Source organism: Pseudopipra pipra, chromosome 2, assembly GCF_036250125.1.
Source record: "Pseudopipra pipra isolate bDixPip1 chromosome 2, bDixPip1.hap1, whole genome shotgun sequence".
Classification (NCBI taxonomy): Eukaryota; Metazoa; Chordata; class Aves; order Passeriformes; family Pipridae; genus Pseudopipra; species Pseudopipra pipra.
Window position 1 is genome coordinate 117,461,871 of NC_087550.1, and position 19,363 is coordinate 117,481,233.

The 19,363-nt window shown below is 42.1% G+C and overlaps 1 protein-coding gene across 4 annotated transcripts in view; it reads right to left on the minus strand.

The window, feature by feature from the left end:
* DOP1B (DOP1 leucine zipper like protein B) overlaps nucleotides 1-19,359 on the minus strand; it is a 49,648-nt gene extending 30,289 nt beyond the window's left edge. For 2 of the 4 annotated variants that reach the window (XM_064647089.1, XM_064647086.1), the window contains exons 1-9: nucleotides 19,191-19,359; nucleotides 15,985-16,159; nucleotides 6,323-6,504; nucleotides 6,042-6,212; nucleotides 3,531-3,720; nucleotides 2,801-2,899; nucleotides 1,682-1,805; nucleotides 951-1,051; nucleotides 389-506 (exon numbers count right to left, since the gene is read on the minus strand). In XM_064647089.1, coding sequence (XP_064503159.1) covers nucleotides 389-506; nucleotides 951-1,051; nucleotides 1,682-1,805; nucleotides 2,801-2,899; nucleotides 3,531-3,720; nucleotides 6,042-6,212; nucleotides 6,323-6,504; nucleotides 15,985-16,122 — 1,123 coding nt within the window. In that variant the 5' untranslated portion in view covers nucleotides 16,123-16,159; nucleotides 19,191-19,359. Of the gene's footprint in view, nucleotides 1-388; nucleotides 507-950; nucleotides 1,052-1,681; nucleotides 1,806-2,800; nucleotides 2,900-3,530; nucleotides 3,721-6,041; nucleotides 6,213-6,322; nucleotides 6,505-15,984; nucleotides 16,160-17,215; nucleotides 17,289-19,108; nucleotides 19,127-19,190 lie in introns of those variants that run through there. The other 2 variants (XM_064647088.1, XM_064647087.1) reach the window with 2 other exon arrangements.
* Nucleotides 19,360-19,363: the final 4 nt, after the last annotated feature.

The following is a 19,363-nucleotide window of genomic DNA, read 5'->3' on the forward strand; positions in this document are numbered from 1 at the left end:
TCCCTGGCAGCAGAGCCCGACCCCCCCCGGCTCCCCCCTCCTGTCAGGGGGTTGCAGAGCCAGAAGGTCCCCCCTGAGCCTCCTTTTCTCCAGGCTGAGCCCCCCCAGCTCCCTCAGCCCCTCTTGCTGCTCCAGCCCCTTCCCCAGCTCCGTTCCCTTCCCTGCACACGCTCCAGCCCCTCCAGGTCTCCCTTCCATGAGGTTCCAGACCTGGACACAGCCCTGGAGGCCCCTCAGCAGTGGCAGCACAGGGGACAATCCCTGCCCTGGGCTGTGCCCACACTATCCCTGATCCAAACCAGGTTCCATTGGCCTCTTGCCCCCCTGGGCTCATGTCCAGCCCCCAAGCAGTGACCAGCAGTGAGAGGAGCAGTGAGAAGCTCGTTACCTATCTCAGGTTTGTCCAGGAGGCTGATGAGGATGCGGAAGGGTTTCAGGTAAGCCTGGTGCTGCTCCTCTGTATTATCAGACTCAGGGAATTTCTGATGCAAAATCACAATCAAACTCTAGTGAGAAGGAAAACATCAGAATGTTACAGATCAAAGAGAGACTGTTGTTTTATTAAGGGCTGAAGTGTTTCTAAATTTGATTTTTGTTTAGGACCGGCTACAAATGGAGCTTCGGTTTTCCATCCAGGGCAGACAAATCAATGGCATCTCATCATCTGTTCTCAAGGGCTGGCATTGTTCAGAGAAGCATTTTTCAATAATTCAGGTAGTTCAGCAAAGATGCTTCCCTTTGGTTTCCTTAGATTCCATTTGTATTGTGAGCACATAAATATTGGGATAAACACAGCCCAGCGGGCACCGAGAGAGGTGAAAATACAATCACCAAAGGATGTTATCTTTGGGGACAAAAAGTGAAGGACAAACCAAATGGCACATTTGGGAATAATTCTGGACAGTTTGTGCCAGTATTTTAAAGGGTCATGAATTTATCTGTGTACCAACCTCAACCAAAAGATCTTTAGAATATTTCCCAAAGAAATAAACAGCCTGGTCTTCAGAAGTTGTGGAGTCTGGAGCAAAAGTACCACCTTTAATATCAGAGCCTGCAAGAGAAACAGAGGCAGCAGGAGTAGAGAGGCAGCACAGAACACTGAAATCACACTGCACTTTTAACCTTTCCATTTCAACACTTGGCTTGAAACTAATTGTCCAAAGACATGTCTCAGTTTGAGGCATCCAGATACAGCCAGTGCAGCCCATAAATCAAAAGCAAGGCCAGATCCAGTGATGGAATCAGCAAGGGCAGCCTTCATGCAGCTCTTGCCCTGTCCCTTTTAGCCTCAGTTAAAGGAGGCAGATGTGGAGAAGCTGTAGCTCTCTTATCCTGGATAATTAAGCCTGTGTGGGAATTACCAGACTATTACCAGAAGAACAAAATTAAAAGATTGCTCCTTTCAGTCCTCTGAGCCACTTCCCAGCAAGCTGTGGATGGGGCCACAAACAAATCAGATACCTTGGGATTCAGGACAGTGAAGAGAAGAGCTCTTTGCCAAATGAATGCTGAATTTTATTTAACCCCTAATAAATGGAAAATAAACAACACTTTATTTTACCCTTGTTCGTTAACTACTGAGAAAGTTAACGAGTGCTTAAAAAAATTGCCTTTTTAAGCATTGATTGTTCTGCTCTCAGGCATTCAGAATACTGATTCATCCCTGGATTTTGGACAGTACCTAACAACCATGCATACAGTCTTCTGTTGAGGGACATGTCTCTCCTCAGCAGTGTCTGGGTTGCTGCTGACAGGATGTAGATGAGATCAGCCCTGGGCAGCAGAATCGTGCTCTCATTGCAGTCCTGGGGTGGAAAACAAAGATATTTCAGCTCTTTGTGAACACTCAAACAAGGCAAATTGTTTTGGTTTTTTTTTAACTGGGGATATTAATGTTTTGAAAAAAAGGCAACAAACATCAACAACAAAATACTTTGTAGGGTAAAAATCTCAAGAAAGGGAATGTGACACGACTGTGATCACGGAATCATGGAATGGGTTGGGTTGGAAGGGACCTGAAAGATCTTCTAATTCCAATCCCCATGGGCAGGGACACCTTCCACTAGACCAGGCTGCTCCAAGCCCCATCCAACCTGGCCTTGGACACTTCCAGGGATCCAGGGGCAGCCACAGCTTCTCTGGGAATTCTATCTCAGCCCCTCCCCACCCTCACAGGGAAGAATTCCTTCCCAATATCCCATCTAATCCTACTCTCTGGCACTTTGAAGCCATTTCCCCTTGTCCTGTCACTCCATCCCTTGGAAAAAGTGTCTCTCCATCTTTCTTGGAGCTCCTTCAGGTCCTGGAAGGTCACAGTTAGGGCACCCCAAAACATTCTCTTCTCCTTAAAACTTAAAAACATTTGCTGTATTCCAAATACTGCCTGTCCTACCAGGTAAGTTGGGAAACAATGGGAACAACTCCTGTTTCAAGTTAAATTTTCTCCCCTAGTCTCTACCAGAAGTACCTTAGTTTAGTGCAAACAATCCCAAATGCTGAAATCCTACTTGAAAAAGCTCAGTATTTATTCCACATGAGTTCCTCAGGCCTAAATACTTCAAGCACATCCCAAATATCACAGAATAACCCCCGTGAAACCACAGCTTCAGGCACATCCTTTGAAGAGCCTGAGAAGCAGCAGAGTCTCCCCCACTACTAAAATTGATGGGGCACAAGAAACCACAAAATTCACTGATTTTGAAGGTACAAAATTCAGCCTTTTGGCAACAACAGAGGTGGGAGCTGGGCTGGTTTCACAGGACACACCTCCCATGTGACAATCCCAAAATAGTCCTCTTACCAAAGCTGTGTAAAATGGGAAGAAGAAGAGAATTGCTTCCAGAGTGTTCCTTTGCACAAGGACATTGGAATCCAATACTGACACACACAGAGACTTGATCTGCAAAAGGAAAACCACAACAGTCTTTTACTCCTTAATAACATTTAAGGTACAATCAAATAATCAAGAAGGAAAAGAAGCAAACTTGGTTACCTGTGAACAATATTTATTTCAAATAAGAGGGTAATTTAATAAACTGAGCCATTTAACTCCTGCACCCAAAAGGAGTTCAATTTTTGTGGATACTATTAGAAGAATGGTTAATATTTAGGAAACACTTGATTTTGTAACAATACAGAAAATCCCAGAGTTACACCACCAGCTACCAGACAGGATGTGAAGCCTCACAAAATGCAGATATACAGGCACTCTAATTAGCCTTACAATTATCCCATCCCTCAAGTTAACATGAACTACCATCTCCTGAAGATTCCCATTTTACTGGAAAAATAAAAAGACACTAAATTGCAGAATTATCCTGCAGAACTGACTTTGGGAGCTCCACATTAAAAAGTGTATCACAGAAAAGCTGGTCTTCAGCATTAAATTTCATTTAAGTAATTGTATTAAGCAACTTCAAAGCAAGGACCTTTCAGCCTCTTTCTCTGGCTTCAAAATGTTTTTAAAGAGCCTGTTGTTGTTCTGACTCAATGCAGGGAAGGCAAGATAATGTGGTAGATAATGAACTTACTGTGAGCTTGTGATCTGTGCCAAGCATGTACTTCTGCTGCTTCCCAGACTGCTCCCTGTTGATGTGACTGACCACAAAGAGGGAAGCAGGAAGTCTGATGGATGGACTGACCAGGACACTGCCCCAGAGAGCTCCATAAAACACCTCCTGGCCCATCAGCAGGGAGAGCTTCACCAGCAGAGCATCTGTCCTGCAGGGAAATATATTGGATTTGAGAAAAAGAGATCTTTGTTGGTTCAGTTTTGCCCCATGCAAAGGCAATTATCCACAGAAATAGTGCTGGAGCTGATGTAATTTGATGTAATTTAATATCTTTATTAATGATTTAGATGAAGGGATTGAATCCATCATCACCAAAATTGCAGATGACACCAAGTTGGGGGGGAGTGTCGATGTGCTGGAAGGCAGGAGGGCTCTGCAGAGGGACCTGGACAGGCTGGATCCATGGGCTGATTCCAATGGATGAGGTTCAACCAGGCCAAGGGCCGGGTCCTGCCCTTTGGCCACAACAACCCCCGGCAGCTCCAGGCTGGGCCAGAGGGGCTGGAGAGCAGCCAGGCAGGAAGGGAGCTGGGAGTGGGGATGGACAGGGAGCTGAACAGGAGCCAGAGTGTGCCCAGGGGGACAAGAGGGCCAATGGATCCTGGCCTGGCTCAGGAACAGTGTGGCCAACAGGTCCAAGGAAGTGATTCTTGGCCTGGACTCAGCACTGGTGAGGCCACCCCTGGAGTGCTGTGTCCAGCTCTGGGCCCTCAGCTCAGGAAGGACATGGAGGGGCTGGAGCAGGGGCAGAGGAGAGCAACGAGGCTGGGGAAGGGACTGGAGCACAAGTGCTGTGAGGAGAGGCTGAGGGAGCTGGGGCTGTTCAGCCTGGAGAAGAGGAGGCTCAGGGGAGACCTCCTCACTCTCTGCAACTCCCTGACAGGAGGGGGGAGCCAGGGGGGGGTTGGTCTCTTTTCCCAGGCAACCATCAGCAAGACAAGAGGGCTGGGTCTGCAGCTGTGCCAGGGGAGGTTTAGGCTGGAGATTAGAAGGAATTTCTTTGCAGAGAGGGTGCTCAGCCATTGGAATGGGCTGCCCAGGGAGGGGGTGGATTCTCCATCCCTGGAGGTGTTTAAGGACAGACTGGACGTGGCATCAGTGCCATGGGCTGGGAACCACGGCGGGGCTGGATCAAGGGTTGGACTGGATGATCTCAGAGGTCCCTTCCAGCCCAGCTGATTCTGTGATTCCATGATTCCATGATTTGATTCTCTTATCTTTGTGTTACCAGCATTGCCCTTTCCTGTTCACAGAGACACAGAATGGTTTGGGGTGGAAAGCACCTGAAAAATCACCCAGTTCCATGGGCAGGGACACCTTCCACTAGCCCAGGTGCTTTTGTACAATCAGACAGGAACAACCAAACCCACTCAATCCTCTGTCCCTGTGCACAGCCACTGAAATTGGGTTTCTATCCAAACTTCTCCAAGAAATACCTGCAAACATTAAGCCCTGACCAAAGTGCTGCAAAACGTTGATGGTGAGAATTGGGAAAAGCTGAATCAGAAGCAATTTCAGCTGATGTCAGACCCTGAAAGGCAATTTTAGCAGTTTGGGAACTGGAAGTTATCCTAAAAATTTGTCCTTTGCAAATCAACAGGCTCGATTTTGAAGGCACTGGACAAATAAAAATTAGAGATGTGAACTCCCCATTCCTGGAGCTGTTCAAGAACAAGCTGGATGGGGCTCTGAGCAACCTGGTCTGGTGGAAGGTGTCCCTGCTCATGGAATTTTAATCCTTAATATTGAAGATCCTGAAAATGTTCAGCCTCAATACTGAAGAAGAATTTAAAAATCCATCCAAGGCATCATCTTCTGACAAGATATCTTGGTCTTGCAGAACTATTACAATGAGTAAACTAAAGAAAAGCTTCCCCTTGTAAGTTTTTGCACTTCACAAAATAACATTTAATGGATTTTAATGTAAATTTTTCACAGTTTATTGTCAGTTCCTGTATTTGATCCTGTCTGTTCAAGGCCAAGAGGAAAATGATGCCCCCAAGAATAGGGAAGAAAGGTATAAAACCAGGAGCTGGAAGTTCACCTGCAATTCCCTTTAAACTCACTGCTTCAAATTGAGTCAAATGATACAGAAATACTGGAAGGAATTCAGCTGCTCTCTTGTGTTATGACATTTAAATCGAATTTATTGGCAGAGCAGTGGTTTGGGGAGTCAGGTTAATTATTCAGGAGTTCAGAGGAGCTCTGAGAAACAGTTTTTATTCCTTTCTCTCAGCATATTTATTTTTAACCCTCCTTTTTCTCTTCTCTTCTCCTCCTGAGATGAAAATAGAAGGGGAAAGGGTTTTTCTGCTTCAACATCTTTTTGGGACCCACCATTTTCCCACTTTTAGAAGTTGTTTTATCCACTTTTCTGCATAGAAATCTGAGAGAGATTTTTTAAGAATTCCCTAAAAACACAAAATACTGCCTGTTGCTTTTAAATTAACACTTAATAATCAATATTACCTGTCATAAATTTCTGATCCTTCTTCCAACCCAGGCAGGAGCCCAATGACAAAGGCTTGAAGACCAGGCAGGAGGGACTTTTGGAGAGGAAGAAAATATTTCTCATACAAGCCCAGGAGAACAGGCCTCACTGACATTGCTGCATTTGCCAGCAGAGGAAACAACCCAGAGCTTTAAAAAAAAAAACAACAAACACCCCAAAAAAAGACAAAAATTAGTCAATTAAAACAGACTGTGAAATACTTATGCCTTAGGACAAAAAAAAAAATAAATAAAATTACCTGTACAGGAATAAATCCTTGGCAAGCCATTTGGTCCCAATGATCTTAAAGATGATTTCATAGGTTTCCAAGGCCTTTAAATGCACTCCACTGGGAAGGGCTGGATGCAAACACTGGGATAATCTTTTACTGATGATCAGCCTTCTTGGCAGGAGAGAATATTTGAGGTTACTCTGAAGAGCCTGTGGGAGAAAGGAGGTGAGAATAAATGGTTGTAATGTAAAAATACAACATGTAGGATGACTGCAGGTCAAAGGTTTCCTATTAGCATGGGGAAAAGCTAAATCCATTCAAGAGTTTTCCCTCATAAATTAATTTTGTTGCACTGAAACAGCAGGATTTGAGTTTTCATGTGGAATCAGCCATGAACAATCAGTAAGTTTAATAACCACTTTCACTGTCCTGATGTGCAAGTAAAAGATCCTCAGGGCAGGGAATGGTTCACAAAGTGCTGCAGACAGGCTAAGTTTCCAGGGAAAAAAATAAAATCTCCTTTCTTTGGAAAGGTTACTCCTTTCCTAGAGCCACCAGGGCATGTCAGCAGGGTAAAGAAGTTGTCCCTTTAATCCAGAGACAACCAAAGAGAGAAGCTGAAGGTCAGTGGCACTGTCTGCAAACACAAAGAGATGTTCCACTGCAGATGGAAGTTTGGGATGTTTTCAGGAAAATTCTTGGCTCTCCCCAAGGTTAAATCATGGTCTTATCCTCCCTAATTGTTCTCAGCTTGAGAAAATGTTTTGGAAAACCAGCTGAGAAGGGAACTAACCCTGAAAAAAACCCCAAACCAGGTCAGTGACGATCCCAAAGTCACTTGAACGCTGAACAGCAGGAAGAGGAGGAGATAAAACCCATCACCTTCCAGCAAAACCTGCTGTTAAAAAAGAGCTTCTGGTAATAAAATTGACTCAGCAACAGTAAATAGAAATGTCTCCCCATCCTGGTTCACACACAGATGCCACTGGGAGCCAATTCATTTCCTTCTCTCCCTCCCCTGGATGAGCAGATTTTAATGGGTAATAAAAATTAGAATCCAAGAATCCAGCAGTGCTTGCCACATGTAACTAAACCAGGTCTTATCTGTGGAGTTACCTCGTTTATATCTTTGCTATTTGAGAGATTTGCCCATTTGTTACATGAGTAATATTATTTCCACATTCAATATTGATGTCTTGAATACTTGTAATGACTTTGAAGATTGCTGGGAAGCTGGACTTTGAAACATTCTATTTATACACTTGGCATGTATTTGCCCACACCCTCTGTATATAGAAAAGAAGTTAATTACATAAAAAGGATGCCAGTGGTAAATATTTTTCCTCTCAAGCTTCAGACTGAACAAATATTATCTTAATATTCCAACAGTTCAAATTTAAATATCAATTAGGCAGAAAATGAGAACATTCCCTGTTTATCACACAGACAATGTGACCCATTACAGAAATAATGTCTAGAGATGTCTGGTTTGGCTCCAGCATTTCCTAAGGATATGAAGTCAATCTCCATCATCAAATAAGAACTCCACCAAACATCAGGGACAAGGGAGGAAAGCATTTGGAATTATGGAATGGTTTAGATTGGAAGGGACATTAAAGATCATCCAGTGCCACCCCCTGCCATGGGCAGGGACACCTTCCACTATTCCAAGTTGCTCCAAGCCCTGTCCAAGCCCTTGGACACTTCCAGGGATCCAGGGGCAGCCACAGCTTCTCTGGGAATTCTATCCCAGCCCCTCCCCACCCTCCCAGCCAGGAATTCCTTCCCAATATCCCATCTAACCCTACTCTCTGTCACTTTGAAGCCATTCCCCTCGTCCTGTCACTCCATCCCTTGGAAATAGTCTCTCTCCATCTTTCCTGGAGCTCCTTCAGGTCCACAATCAGGTCACCCCAAAACTTCTCCAGGCTGAACAATCCCAACTCTCTCCAGGCATATTAGAAACTAGTGGATATTCAGGGATAAATCAGTTTAAACTATTTCTCCTGGGTAACTCAGAAACCTTCCCATGTCCAAATTCCAGCAGGTGAGACTTAACTCAGGACAACACCACATTTATGTTCCTTCCCCTCAGCAATCAGAAGACAAATTTCTGATTTATATACATTCATATATTTGTATATTATATATATTTATATATTATATGTTTATATTTCTATAATGTATATTTATATTTTATATATTTTATATATTCATTCATTTATATATTATATATTCATTCATTATATATTCATTTATAAATGAGGAATGAAGATTTGAAGACATTTATTATGATACTCTAATCATAAATCATATCCTGAAATCCTAATAAAAGTGTTGAGATTTTCAGCTTCTGAGTTGAACTTTCCATCTCCAAAAACACACAATCTTCTTTTTTGTGGCTTGGGTGGAAAAAACACACAACTGGACACGAGCCACACCTGCCAAGAGTTAACACCTGTCTGATCTTCCAGCAGATAAAGGGATTTTAAAGCACTTTCCAATCTCTTGGAAGACCCTGGTTGCCCCAAAAGCCCTCCCAGGCCTGGCTGCTGCTTTGCTGGAAGGTTCAGCCCCTCAAAAGCTTCCCCAGAACTGCAGGGACCAAAGGATTTGAAAAGGGTTGAAAGGGATTAATTAGCAGAGGGATCTAAAAGGGTTCACTGAAATAAGAGTGACATGATAACACACATAATTCCAAATGCTTCATCAGCTGACAGGCAAAGTTAAGGAGCTTGATTTTTAAATATCCTTGAGTTTTCAAAAGTGAAAATCAAAAAAAAAGAATGAGTTGATCTGGTGTGGGTGTGGGAACGAGCCTGGTTTCATTGGCACTGGGGACAGATGAAGATCCCATCCCAAACCAGGGCTCCCAGGTCCAGGATCCAACACTAAAATAACACATAAGGATGCTCAGGGTTGCTTCAATATTGAGATTTCAAGGTCCATTTTTGGACCTTTTGCCATTCTTTGCACCTGTGCCTTAAACCAAAACCAGACACACACCCCCAGAGGAATATTTGCATTTCCACAGTTACTGGTTTAACCCCGGCCCTGCTTTATAGCACCACCAGAAATCAGAGAGATTGATTAAAAATGGATAAAACCCCCATCAAATCAAGTCAATATTTTTATTTAAGCAACCAGAACTCCAGTGCATCCATTTATAAGATTTTTCCTCTACTAGGAGGCAATTCTTTAGTATCTTTAGTAATGTTTTAGACATTAAAGCATTAAAATGACATTTTAGACATTAAAACAGGGCAGGGGGAGGAGGGAGAGCCCGTGATTCCATTTCCCACTGATTCGTTTTCCAAGCCAAAGGAATTCCAAGCAGAGCTCCAGCTTCCAGAAAAAACACCAGCAGGAAGTTGGGAGAAAAGAGTAAACCAGGAGGTGGAGTTGGATTAAAAAGGGGGGAAAAATGTGTATAAAATATGCCCAGTCCTGCATGTTGCATTTGTCCACGGGTGTGGTGAAGTTCCATAAAGCAATGAGGAGGAAATATATAAATATATAAATACATATTAAAAAAATATATATTTATACACATATATAAATATATAAAATATATAAATATATAAAATATAATAAAATTATATTATAAAAATATAAATATATAAAATGTATAAAATATAATATAAATATATATTTTAGAAATATAAATCTATATTATATATAGATTTATAAAATATATAAATATATATAATATATAAAATATGAATATATAAAGATAATAAATTATATATAATTTATATAAATATAAACATATACATTTTTATATATTGCCATAAATACAAAAATATATTTAATATATATTTAATAAATATATATCAATATATGCATATAAATACATAAATTATAATATTAATATATTATATAAATACAAATATATATTATATACGGATATATCAAATATATAAATATATATAATATACAACTATATGAATATATATAAATAGTAAATTATATATAATTAACATAAATATAAACATATATTTTTATATGTATTGTCATAAATATAAATATATATTTAATAAATATATAAATATATACATAAAATATATAAAATATAATATAGATATATATTATATGAATATAAGTATATAATATACAAACATGAATATATGAATATGTATTAATTAAAATCATATATAATGAATATAAATATAAACATATATTTTATATATTGTAATAAATATAAATATCTGTTTAATAAATATGTATAAATATATGCATATAAATATATATAAAATATAATATAGGTATATATGATATGAATATAAATATGTAATATACAAACATATGAATATATGAATATAATATAAATATATAGATATATCAATATTATATATAATATATATTAATATATATAAACATATAAATAGATTATAAATATATAAATATTTTATAAATATATAAATATATAAAAATATATATAAAATATATATAAATATATATAAAAATAAAAAGATATAACATAAATATAATAATTATATATAATTATTATATATAAATAATATATAAATATAAATATAATATATATAAATATAATATATATAAATATATATTATATAGAATTAATATAAATATAAACATATTTTTATATATTGTAATAAATATAACTATAAATATATATTTAATAAATATATATAAAATATACATTTATTAAATATATACAAATATATACATATAAATAAGTATATAAATAAATAAATAAATATAAATATTGTCCTGAGCAGAATGCAAGTGGTGTTTGTGTCTGGAGTTCAGGCAGCAGTGGTTGGGAAGCCCTGGCAGTCTGAGCTCTCCCTGTGAAGCAACTGCTTTAATTAATGGTCACCCTCATTAAATCTGCTCCAGAAGAATCCTGCTTTTCTCTCCCCCCAAGAACAGCCAGACTGTGCCATGGAGTGTTACTGGGAACAACAAACAGCAATTGTGCAGCTGCAAGGATTTTGGGGCCTTGCTTTCCCCTTCTGAGGCAAGAAAATCCACCCCCCCTCAGAAACAAAAAATAACAGACTCGTTTTCTACTGAAAGTTACCTTTTTATAACAAAAAATTACTCTGAAATTGCAGAGTAAAGATTAAAACTTGGTGTTGTTATTACAATCTAGGCATGGGCACCCTTGGGTTATGCCCAAGGATAAAAAGCAGTTTGAAAGTGCTCTTTTAGAGCAAATATTATTTATTTAGAGGCTAAATCTTTAGGGCAATAAATATCATGGAATCTTGGAATGGTTTGGGTAGGGAGGGGCATTAAGGGCCATCCCATTCCACCCCCTGGCCTTGGACAATTCCAGGGATTCAGGGGCAGCCACAGCTTCTCTGGGCAACCTGGGCCTCCCCAGCACAAATTTCAGAGACTTTTTTTAAAAAAAACCATCTTTTTCTTACAAAATCAGGCTGTGGAATCCACTATTTTCTGCTCCTCAGCTCTTCATTTTACAAATCGTGCCACTTATCTACTATTTGCCTGCAGCCAGAGTTAAAATGTCTGGAAAATAAATGTCAATAATCTGGATTAAAAACCCCAGTGCAAACAATGCACTTGGATTTTCCCAACCTCATCACATCTCTGACCTCTCCACTGCCTGAAGTTCCCCCTCCCTGACACTTTTATATTTATTTTATATAATGTACATCCTCTGTTTATGCTCTGAGAAGCATTTTGGAGAAGAAAACAATGTTAAAAGCATTCATTGATAATGAATGAATTATTCATTATCAGTAATTATTCATTATTCATCCACCTGTGATGAACCACCACCTATTTCTAGGTTTAAAAAGACACCATCCCTCCAGTTTATCAAGGTATGGAAGTTATTTCTCACTGAAAATGAAGCTGAAACCCTCCTTAAAACACTAACATCCACATTTCCTGCCTGTTTGATCCACCCAGTTGCACCTGCCTATTTATTTATAAATAATAAACAAATATTATTTATAAATAATAAATATTATTTATAAATATTTTATTTATAAATTATAAATAAATACATGCATGTTCTTATTTATAAATATTATTTATATTCTTATTTATAAACATTACTTATATTCTTATTTATAAACATTATTTTATATTCTTATTTACAAACATTACTTTCCACTGTTTCTCCTTCCCCATAATGATGCATCACAACCTCAACTACTGAAATTAAAACCCCCCAAAACCTTTCCCTTACAAACTTGGGGTGTAGAATAAATTCCTGCCAATCCTTCCCTCGTGTTCACACCTGGGACCTGCAGCTCTTTTTTTTACCACTGCAGGGAATTTTCATCTTCCCTGACCTTAAAAAGCCCAGGTCAGCTCAAAAAACAGGGGTCAAACTGCAGTAACTCACCTCAGGCTCCCCATAAAACCTGGGAGGGACACACAGAATTTTAGGACAAGGTTCCTCTGACCTACTTTAAACAGCAAGAGATGAGTCACAAACCAAAATAAAAAAATAAAAAATAAAAAAAATAAACCCCCTTATTCCTCTCCCTGGCTAAAAAGAATTCAAGGTGAAGCTGTCAGCACTGAAGTCCTGTCGAGTTAAATAAAGGTTCACCTCTCTCAAATGACAAAATAAAATCTTTGCAGATCTACAAACTGCCCCATTTAGTTGAACATTCAGATTCAAGTCACTTGGCTCCTCTGTTTTTTTTTCCCCCTGGTTCTGGAAGGCACCGTGAAAAATCATTTAGAGCTGGAGAAGCAACAGAGAAACTGTGAAAAACAACTTTTAGTTTATCCTGAGTAGAACCAGAGAATCATCGTGGTTGGAAAAGACCTTTAGGGTCATCAAGTCCAACTGTCAAGGAGTAAGAGGGAGAAGGAGCAGAGTTGGATCTTTGCAGCAGCAGCAAAAGCTCCAAGGCCACTTGGAGGGATCCAGAGTGGATCCAGAGCAGCTCCCTCTGCTCTTTTTACCTCATCTTTAAGGAGCAAGAGCCTGTGTTGCTTCCTCCAGACCTTGGATTACCTGAAGGATAATTCCACGGAGCTTCTGATATGTAGAAATAACAGAGAGGTGCTGTGTGTGTCTCAATAGTGTCCATGGGAGGAAAAACCTCATAAAATATTGCACCCACGTGGGCAAGAACATCTTCCACACCGTTCTGGAAGGATGGGAAGAACTTCTGGAACTCAGCTTACTCCTTCTCTTTTGTCCTTCCCTCTCTCAGCATCTCCACACGTGCTTAATGCCAATTATCCCTGCACATCCTGACACCCAGGATCCTTAATAGAACATAATAATTACATTTTTACCATTTTTACTGCTGATCTCCTCTCTCCTGCCCAGCCTCTCTCCCTGCAGGAAAAAATTAGGCTTTTATGTTAAAAACACCTCCCCCAGCACTGACAAAACCCACCAATATTTATGTTTTAGGATGTAAGAGACCAAGTAATCACAAGAGTTAAGGGAACAGTTGCTGACATCTTATTTCAGCCTTTTGGCAACTCATTCCCCTGCCACATCATCCTCATTTTCAGATAACACACAGACACAGATGAACACTGGGGATGATTTGCTCTACCAATTCTTAAGCTCCTAAAAAGATTAAGTCCATAAAATACCACAGCAGATGGACTGATGGATCAGTTAAAAGCTTTTTCCCTTGGTTCCTACTATGCTGCTACACGTATTTGGCAATTCTTGCACCTGAATAAGAGTTTGAGAACAGGTGTTAAGCAGTTCAGTGTGCTCATCTAGGCCAAGAGCAGAGATCAAAGCCTACCCCTCACTCTCATTATTTCATATTTTCCCTTTTGAGAAGAGCATTTTGAAGGCTTCTGGCTCTTGACTCAACAGGAATCAGGATGAAATAGTGAAGGTAGAAACGTGCAACTCCTGCTCCAGAGCAACTCCTGGGTAACTCCTGCTTCAGCTTCTCACCTCTCTGAAGAGGGAAAAACATGGTTGCCCTTAAAAAAACCCCTCAATTTGGCAAATGTTGCCCCAGTTTTGGATTTCAGCCAAGTTTTTGATGCTCTCACAGTGTCCTGGATAACCTGTCCAGCACAGGGGTGGACAAATCCACCCCACTTTGGCTGAACAAATGGCTCAAAGGGTTGCAGTCAATGGGGTGACATCAAGTTGGTGGCTGGTCACCAGTGGGGCCCCCCAGGGCTCAAGGGTTCAGGGCCAGTGTGTTTTAATATTTTTATAAATGATCTGGATGAAGGAATTGGTGATAACATTAAATTCCTGATGATACTAAACTAGCAGCAGCCACTGACTCCCTGGAGGGTAGGGAGGTCTGCAGAGAGATCTGGACAGATCAGAGAGCTGAGCAATCACCAACACTGTGTGATTTCATAAGAGCACACGTTGGATTATCCACCTGGGATGGGCTAAACACACAAACTGGGGGATGACAGGCTGGAGAGCAGCACCAGGGAAGAGGATCTGGGGGTTTGGGTTGATGGCAAGTTGAATTTGAGTCAGCAGTGCCCTGGCAGCCAGGAGGGACAACCACATCCTGGTCAAGGGAGAGGATTGTCCTGCTCTGCTCTGGGGGCACTTTTGGGACATCAAATTATTTGTGTGCTGAGGGGAGGGTGACCAAGATGGTGAAAAGTCTCAGGGACAAGATTAAAAGGGCCTGAGGGCACTTGGCTGGTGCAGCTGGAGCAGAGGAGCCCCAGGGCAGAGCTCAGCGGGGGCTGCAGCTCCTCCCGAGGGGCAGCTCCGACCTCTGGGAGCAGGGACAGGAGCCAGGGAAGGGCTGGAGCTGGGACAGGGCAGGCTCAGGGTGGATCTCAGGACAAGGTTCTTCCCCCAGAGGGTGGTGGGCACTGCCCAGGCTCCCCAGGGCAGTGGGCACGGCCCCAAGGCTGCCAGAGCTCCAGGAGGGTTTGGATGACACTGAGTGATGTGGTTGAGTTTCGTGTTGTCCTGCAGGGAGCAGAGACTTGGACCTGATGCTTTTTATGGTCCCTTCCAACCTGAGCTATTCCATGGCTCCATGGATTCTCCTTCCCCTTGAAAACCCTGCAGAATTAAGGTTTAGCAAAGACAGCAAAGGCTGTGAGGCTCCATCAGGGAACAGCAGATGTTTCCTCCTGAGTTCTGCAGGAGTTGCCTCCTCCCACCCCTGTTTCCTCAAGGGCTGTAACTACTCACCCCACATACACTGAGGATGAGTTTTACATTAAGAGAGACCAAAAGGGACACAAAAAACATGCACCTTGTTTCTTGGGCAGGAGGAAAGGACACACATCCCAACTGTTTTCCAATAAAGTCTTTTCCTTTCTTTCTGCCCGTCTCTCTCACTCCGTGGTCACACAAAAGACATCACCTAATCAATTATTCCCTCAAATCCAAGGGAAGGGCAGGGTCAGGGAAATGGGATCATTAAATACAAGCTTTGAGTCAGAAAAGACACTCTAAAACTTGTGACCTGTTTCATATAAAAGCTTTTTAGCTGCTCTGAAGTGAGGAACCAGCACCCCGAGGTTTCTTAGATGCAAAAATTAAATTCTCTGTACAAAGGGAAAAACCCACCATTTGAAGGAAAGCTCTGTTGGTTTCACCAGAATTTCTCACATTCATATAAAATATACTGCTTCCAACACCCTTTCTTTATAAACTTATATTTTTCTGGAGTGAATTTTTAATTTTGCAAAGCATTAGAAGTCACAGGAAAGTTAAGAACAATATAAATACAATAAAAAAATACGAAAAATTATTCCTGTACCTTGTTGAGTTTGCCAAGGGAAGATATCAGATCTGCCCATTCACTGGATGATTCAAAGTTTCTCAGAGCTTTCTCAATTGCTGAAGAATAATTCCTGTATCTGTAATCCCCCAGCAAATCCTGCTCTTCTGGATCCATCTTTGGTTCTCATAGCAAGGTGGAACCTCCTGGTGAACTAAAACATGCAAAGAGTTACAAAAATAACCCACATTTTCAGCTCTGGCAAACTCAAAAGCACTGTAAGATGACAATAAATATGCAGAAGCCCTGGCAGAGCACAATAAACAGGTCAGCAGAGCAAGCTGAAACACAAAGTTAAGAGTCATGCCCAGGGAATTATTTTTAACTCCCCAGTGCCTCTTTTGGAAGCTTTGCAGTCACATTTTCCTACTCATGAACTGTGTTTTTCCCCTCCCCTGCACGTGGATGTCCCACAAAAACAAAGGGAAGGATGACAAAGTCTCCCCCCCACTAAAGGAGGAGAAGGAAATAGTTTTCATAACTCGTTCTCTGTGCTGAGCTTTGCAAGGTCAGCGTGGAATGGGAAACATTCCATATCAAAATGCAGCTTTCCAGAGGAATCCTGCTCAAGGGCCTCTCAGCAGAAGGAGCTCTCAGGGCTCTGCATCTCAGCTTGGCAGGAGCAGATGCTCCAGCACCAGACCAAGGTGCTGTGCCAAAAAAGCTCAGCCACGCATTTTAATCTTCCTTATTTCGACAAAAAAACCATCCCCACGTTTTTAGGGAGGAAAAATAAGTTGTTCAGATCCCATTTTCTCATATTTTGCAAGGCATTTAGGTTAAAAATCCAACATACACCTTGGTTTAGAACAGTGGAAAACGAGCACAGTTGGATTTTCTGTACTGAAAAATAATTCCTTCACTCCTTTGTTACCTCTGACACCAGTTCTCCTGATAGAATATATAAAAATATTCTTCTGGAATATTCTAAATATGCTTAGGTTTAGGAACAGCAGGTTTAGGTCAATCCCTGCTACATCACTGATGGAGAAGAGAAAGCACAGCTCAAAACCAAAATATTTAATGTTTCTGAAAGACATCTGCATTCACTTCCCTGTGGTTAGAACACAAAAATACACCTATATTCTTTTAGAGCAGGTCTCCATTAACTGCAACAAACCACAATAACTAAATCAATAAAGGAGTTTTGGCAGGAAACTCTCAGAAAAATGCCTGATGAATCCCAAAAGAGAAAGGATTTTAAATGCACCTTTGCACTCCCCTGAGGAGGATTCAGCCACTGCCAGTGCAACCACCCCGTGCCATCCAAACTAGATCCACCTCTAGGGGAAAAAAAATAAAATATCACACAGTGTCATCAGGGCCAGATTTGGTTGGTTGGGTTTGTTTGTTTGGCTACAGTGAGGGTTTAATTTTTGGTTTTCCCAGGGATGTTTGCAGGGCTTCTGGCAGCAGAGAGAGTAAAAAACCCACTGCCCTGCAGGGTAAACCATTTATCTGGGATACAGCTCTTCTTGCTCCAACAAGGATTTAAAAGGAAAAAAAAAAGTCAATTCTCCCATAAAACCCAACAAAGTGGAAAATACAAAGTGGAAAATTGCAAGATACTGTCAGCAAAAATCAGGAGTAATCTGATACAAACACTGCCAGGGCAAGAAATGGAACCCTGTTTCCCTCATCTCATCCAAGTACCTCAATCACTGGACTGTGTTCACACTCTTTAGATCAAAGCATGAGCTAGGAAGTTATTCCAGCAGCTCCCTGCCAAGTCAGGGCTGCTGGCACTTCCTTGAACAGGAGATTTGTCTGGATCCCCTGGAATGGGGCAGCAGTTCTGCTGACAGGACACATCAGATCTGGAAATGCTGTAAAACCACTCAGAGAACAGGAATCAACCCAATTATCAGCAGAACGTCAAGAGGGTCTAAATATCCTATAAAAATCATGTCCCAGAGCATCTTTTGGAGCATTAAAACCTGGTGTGTTTATCACAGAGTGGTTTTGGTGGGAAGATCATCCAGTTCCACCCCCTTCCCATATCCCAGGTTGCTCCAAGCCCTGTCCAACGAGGCCTTGGACACTTCCAGGGATAGAATTTCTCTGGGCAACCTGTGCCAGGGCCTCATCACCCTCACAGGGAAGGATTTCTTCCTAATTTCTAATCTAAACCCATTCTCTCCCGGTTTGAAGCCATTTAAGTAAAATCTAATTAGTTTCTGAGGGTAAAAGAGAATGTACTACCCAAGAGAAAAAACCCCAACTAATAAAACTTCATTTAGGGGGGAAAAAAAAAATGTGTCATTCAGTTCTTAAGACACTGTATTTGGATTTTGCAGTGAAAGGACAGGTAAATGGTGCATTCCCAAGCAGAAAAGCAGGGATGGATGGAATGCTCTGGCGTGGATTGATGGCCATGCACCTCAGCTGCCAGATGTCAGCGAGGTTTGGCAAAATCCAGTAATCCAAACATGGCCAACAGATCGTGTTTGGGCTTGGACACAAAGGCAGGAAGATTAAAAAAAAATATAAACAGTTAAAAAAAGCCAAACAAAAGCCAGTTGCCAGTGACCTTCAGGCACACCTCCCAAATCCTGGGTCACAAACTTCCTTAGTGAATCCTGATGTTAATAGTTTCTCAGCAGCTTCCAGCACTGATGGTAAAAACACGACGAGTTCCACCTCAATACGAGGAAGAACTTCTTTCCACGGAGCGGGGCAGAGCCCTGGAACAGGTTATCCAGGGAGAATCGCGGAATATCTGAGCTGGGAGGGACCCACCGGGATCATCCAAGGGTGCCCGGGACACCCCAAGAATCCCCCCCTGTCCCTGGGAGTTGTCCAAAGGCTCCTGGAGCTCTGGCAGCCTTGGGGCCGTGCCCAGTGCCCTGGGGAGCCTGGCAGGGCGTGGATTCTCCCACTCTGAAGACATTCCCGACCCACCCGGGCGCGTTCCTGTGTCACCTGCCCCAGGTGACCCTGCCCGGGGGGGGTCGGACTGGGCGACCTCCAGAGGTGCCTCCCAACCACGACCGTTCTGGATTCGGGGATTCGGGGAGGTGAATGCGGCGCTCCCGAGGCACCGGCGCTGCCCCTTCGGCGTCCCCGTCCCCATTCCCATTCCCATTCCCATTCCCATCCCCACCTGCCGGGGCCGTGCCAGGGAGTCACCCCCGGGATAGAGCGGGATCCCCCTCAGCCGGGTCCCTCCCCCTCCCTCCCGGTACCTGCGGAGGGCCCCGCTGGGTCCCGGGGCGGCGGCGGTGACGTGTCCCGGCGCGGTCCCGGCGCGGGGCGGGCGCGGCTCCCGCAGTGGATCCCTATGGAAACGGCCCCTCTGGAAAACCGCCCCCGCCCGCGCCGCCAGGGCCGCAGCGGGGCGACACCACCCAGCACCGCG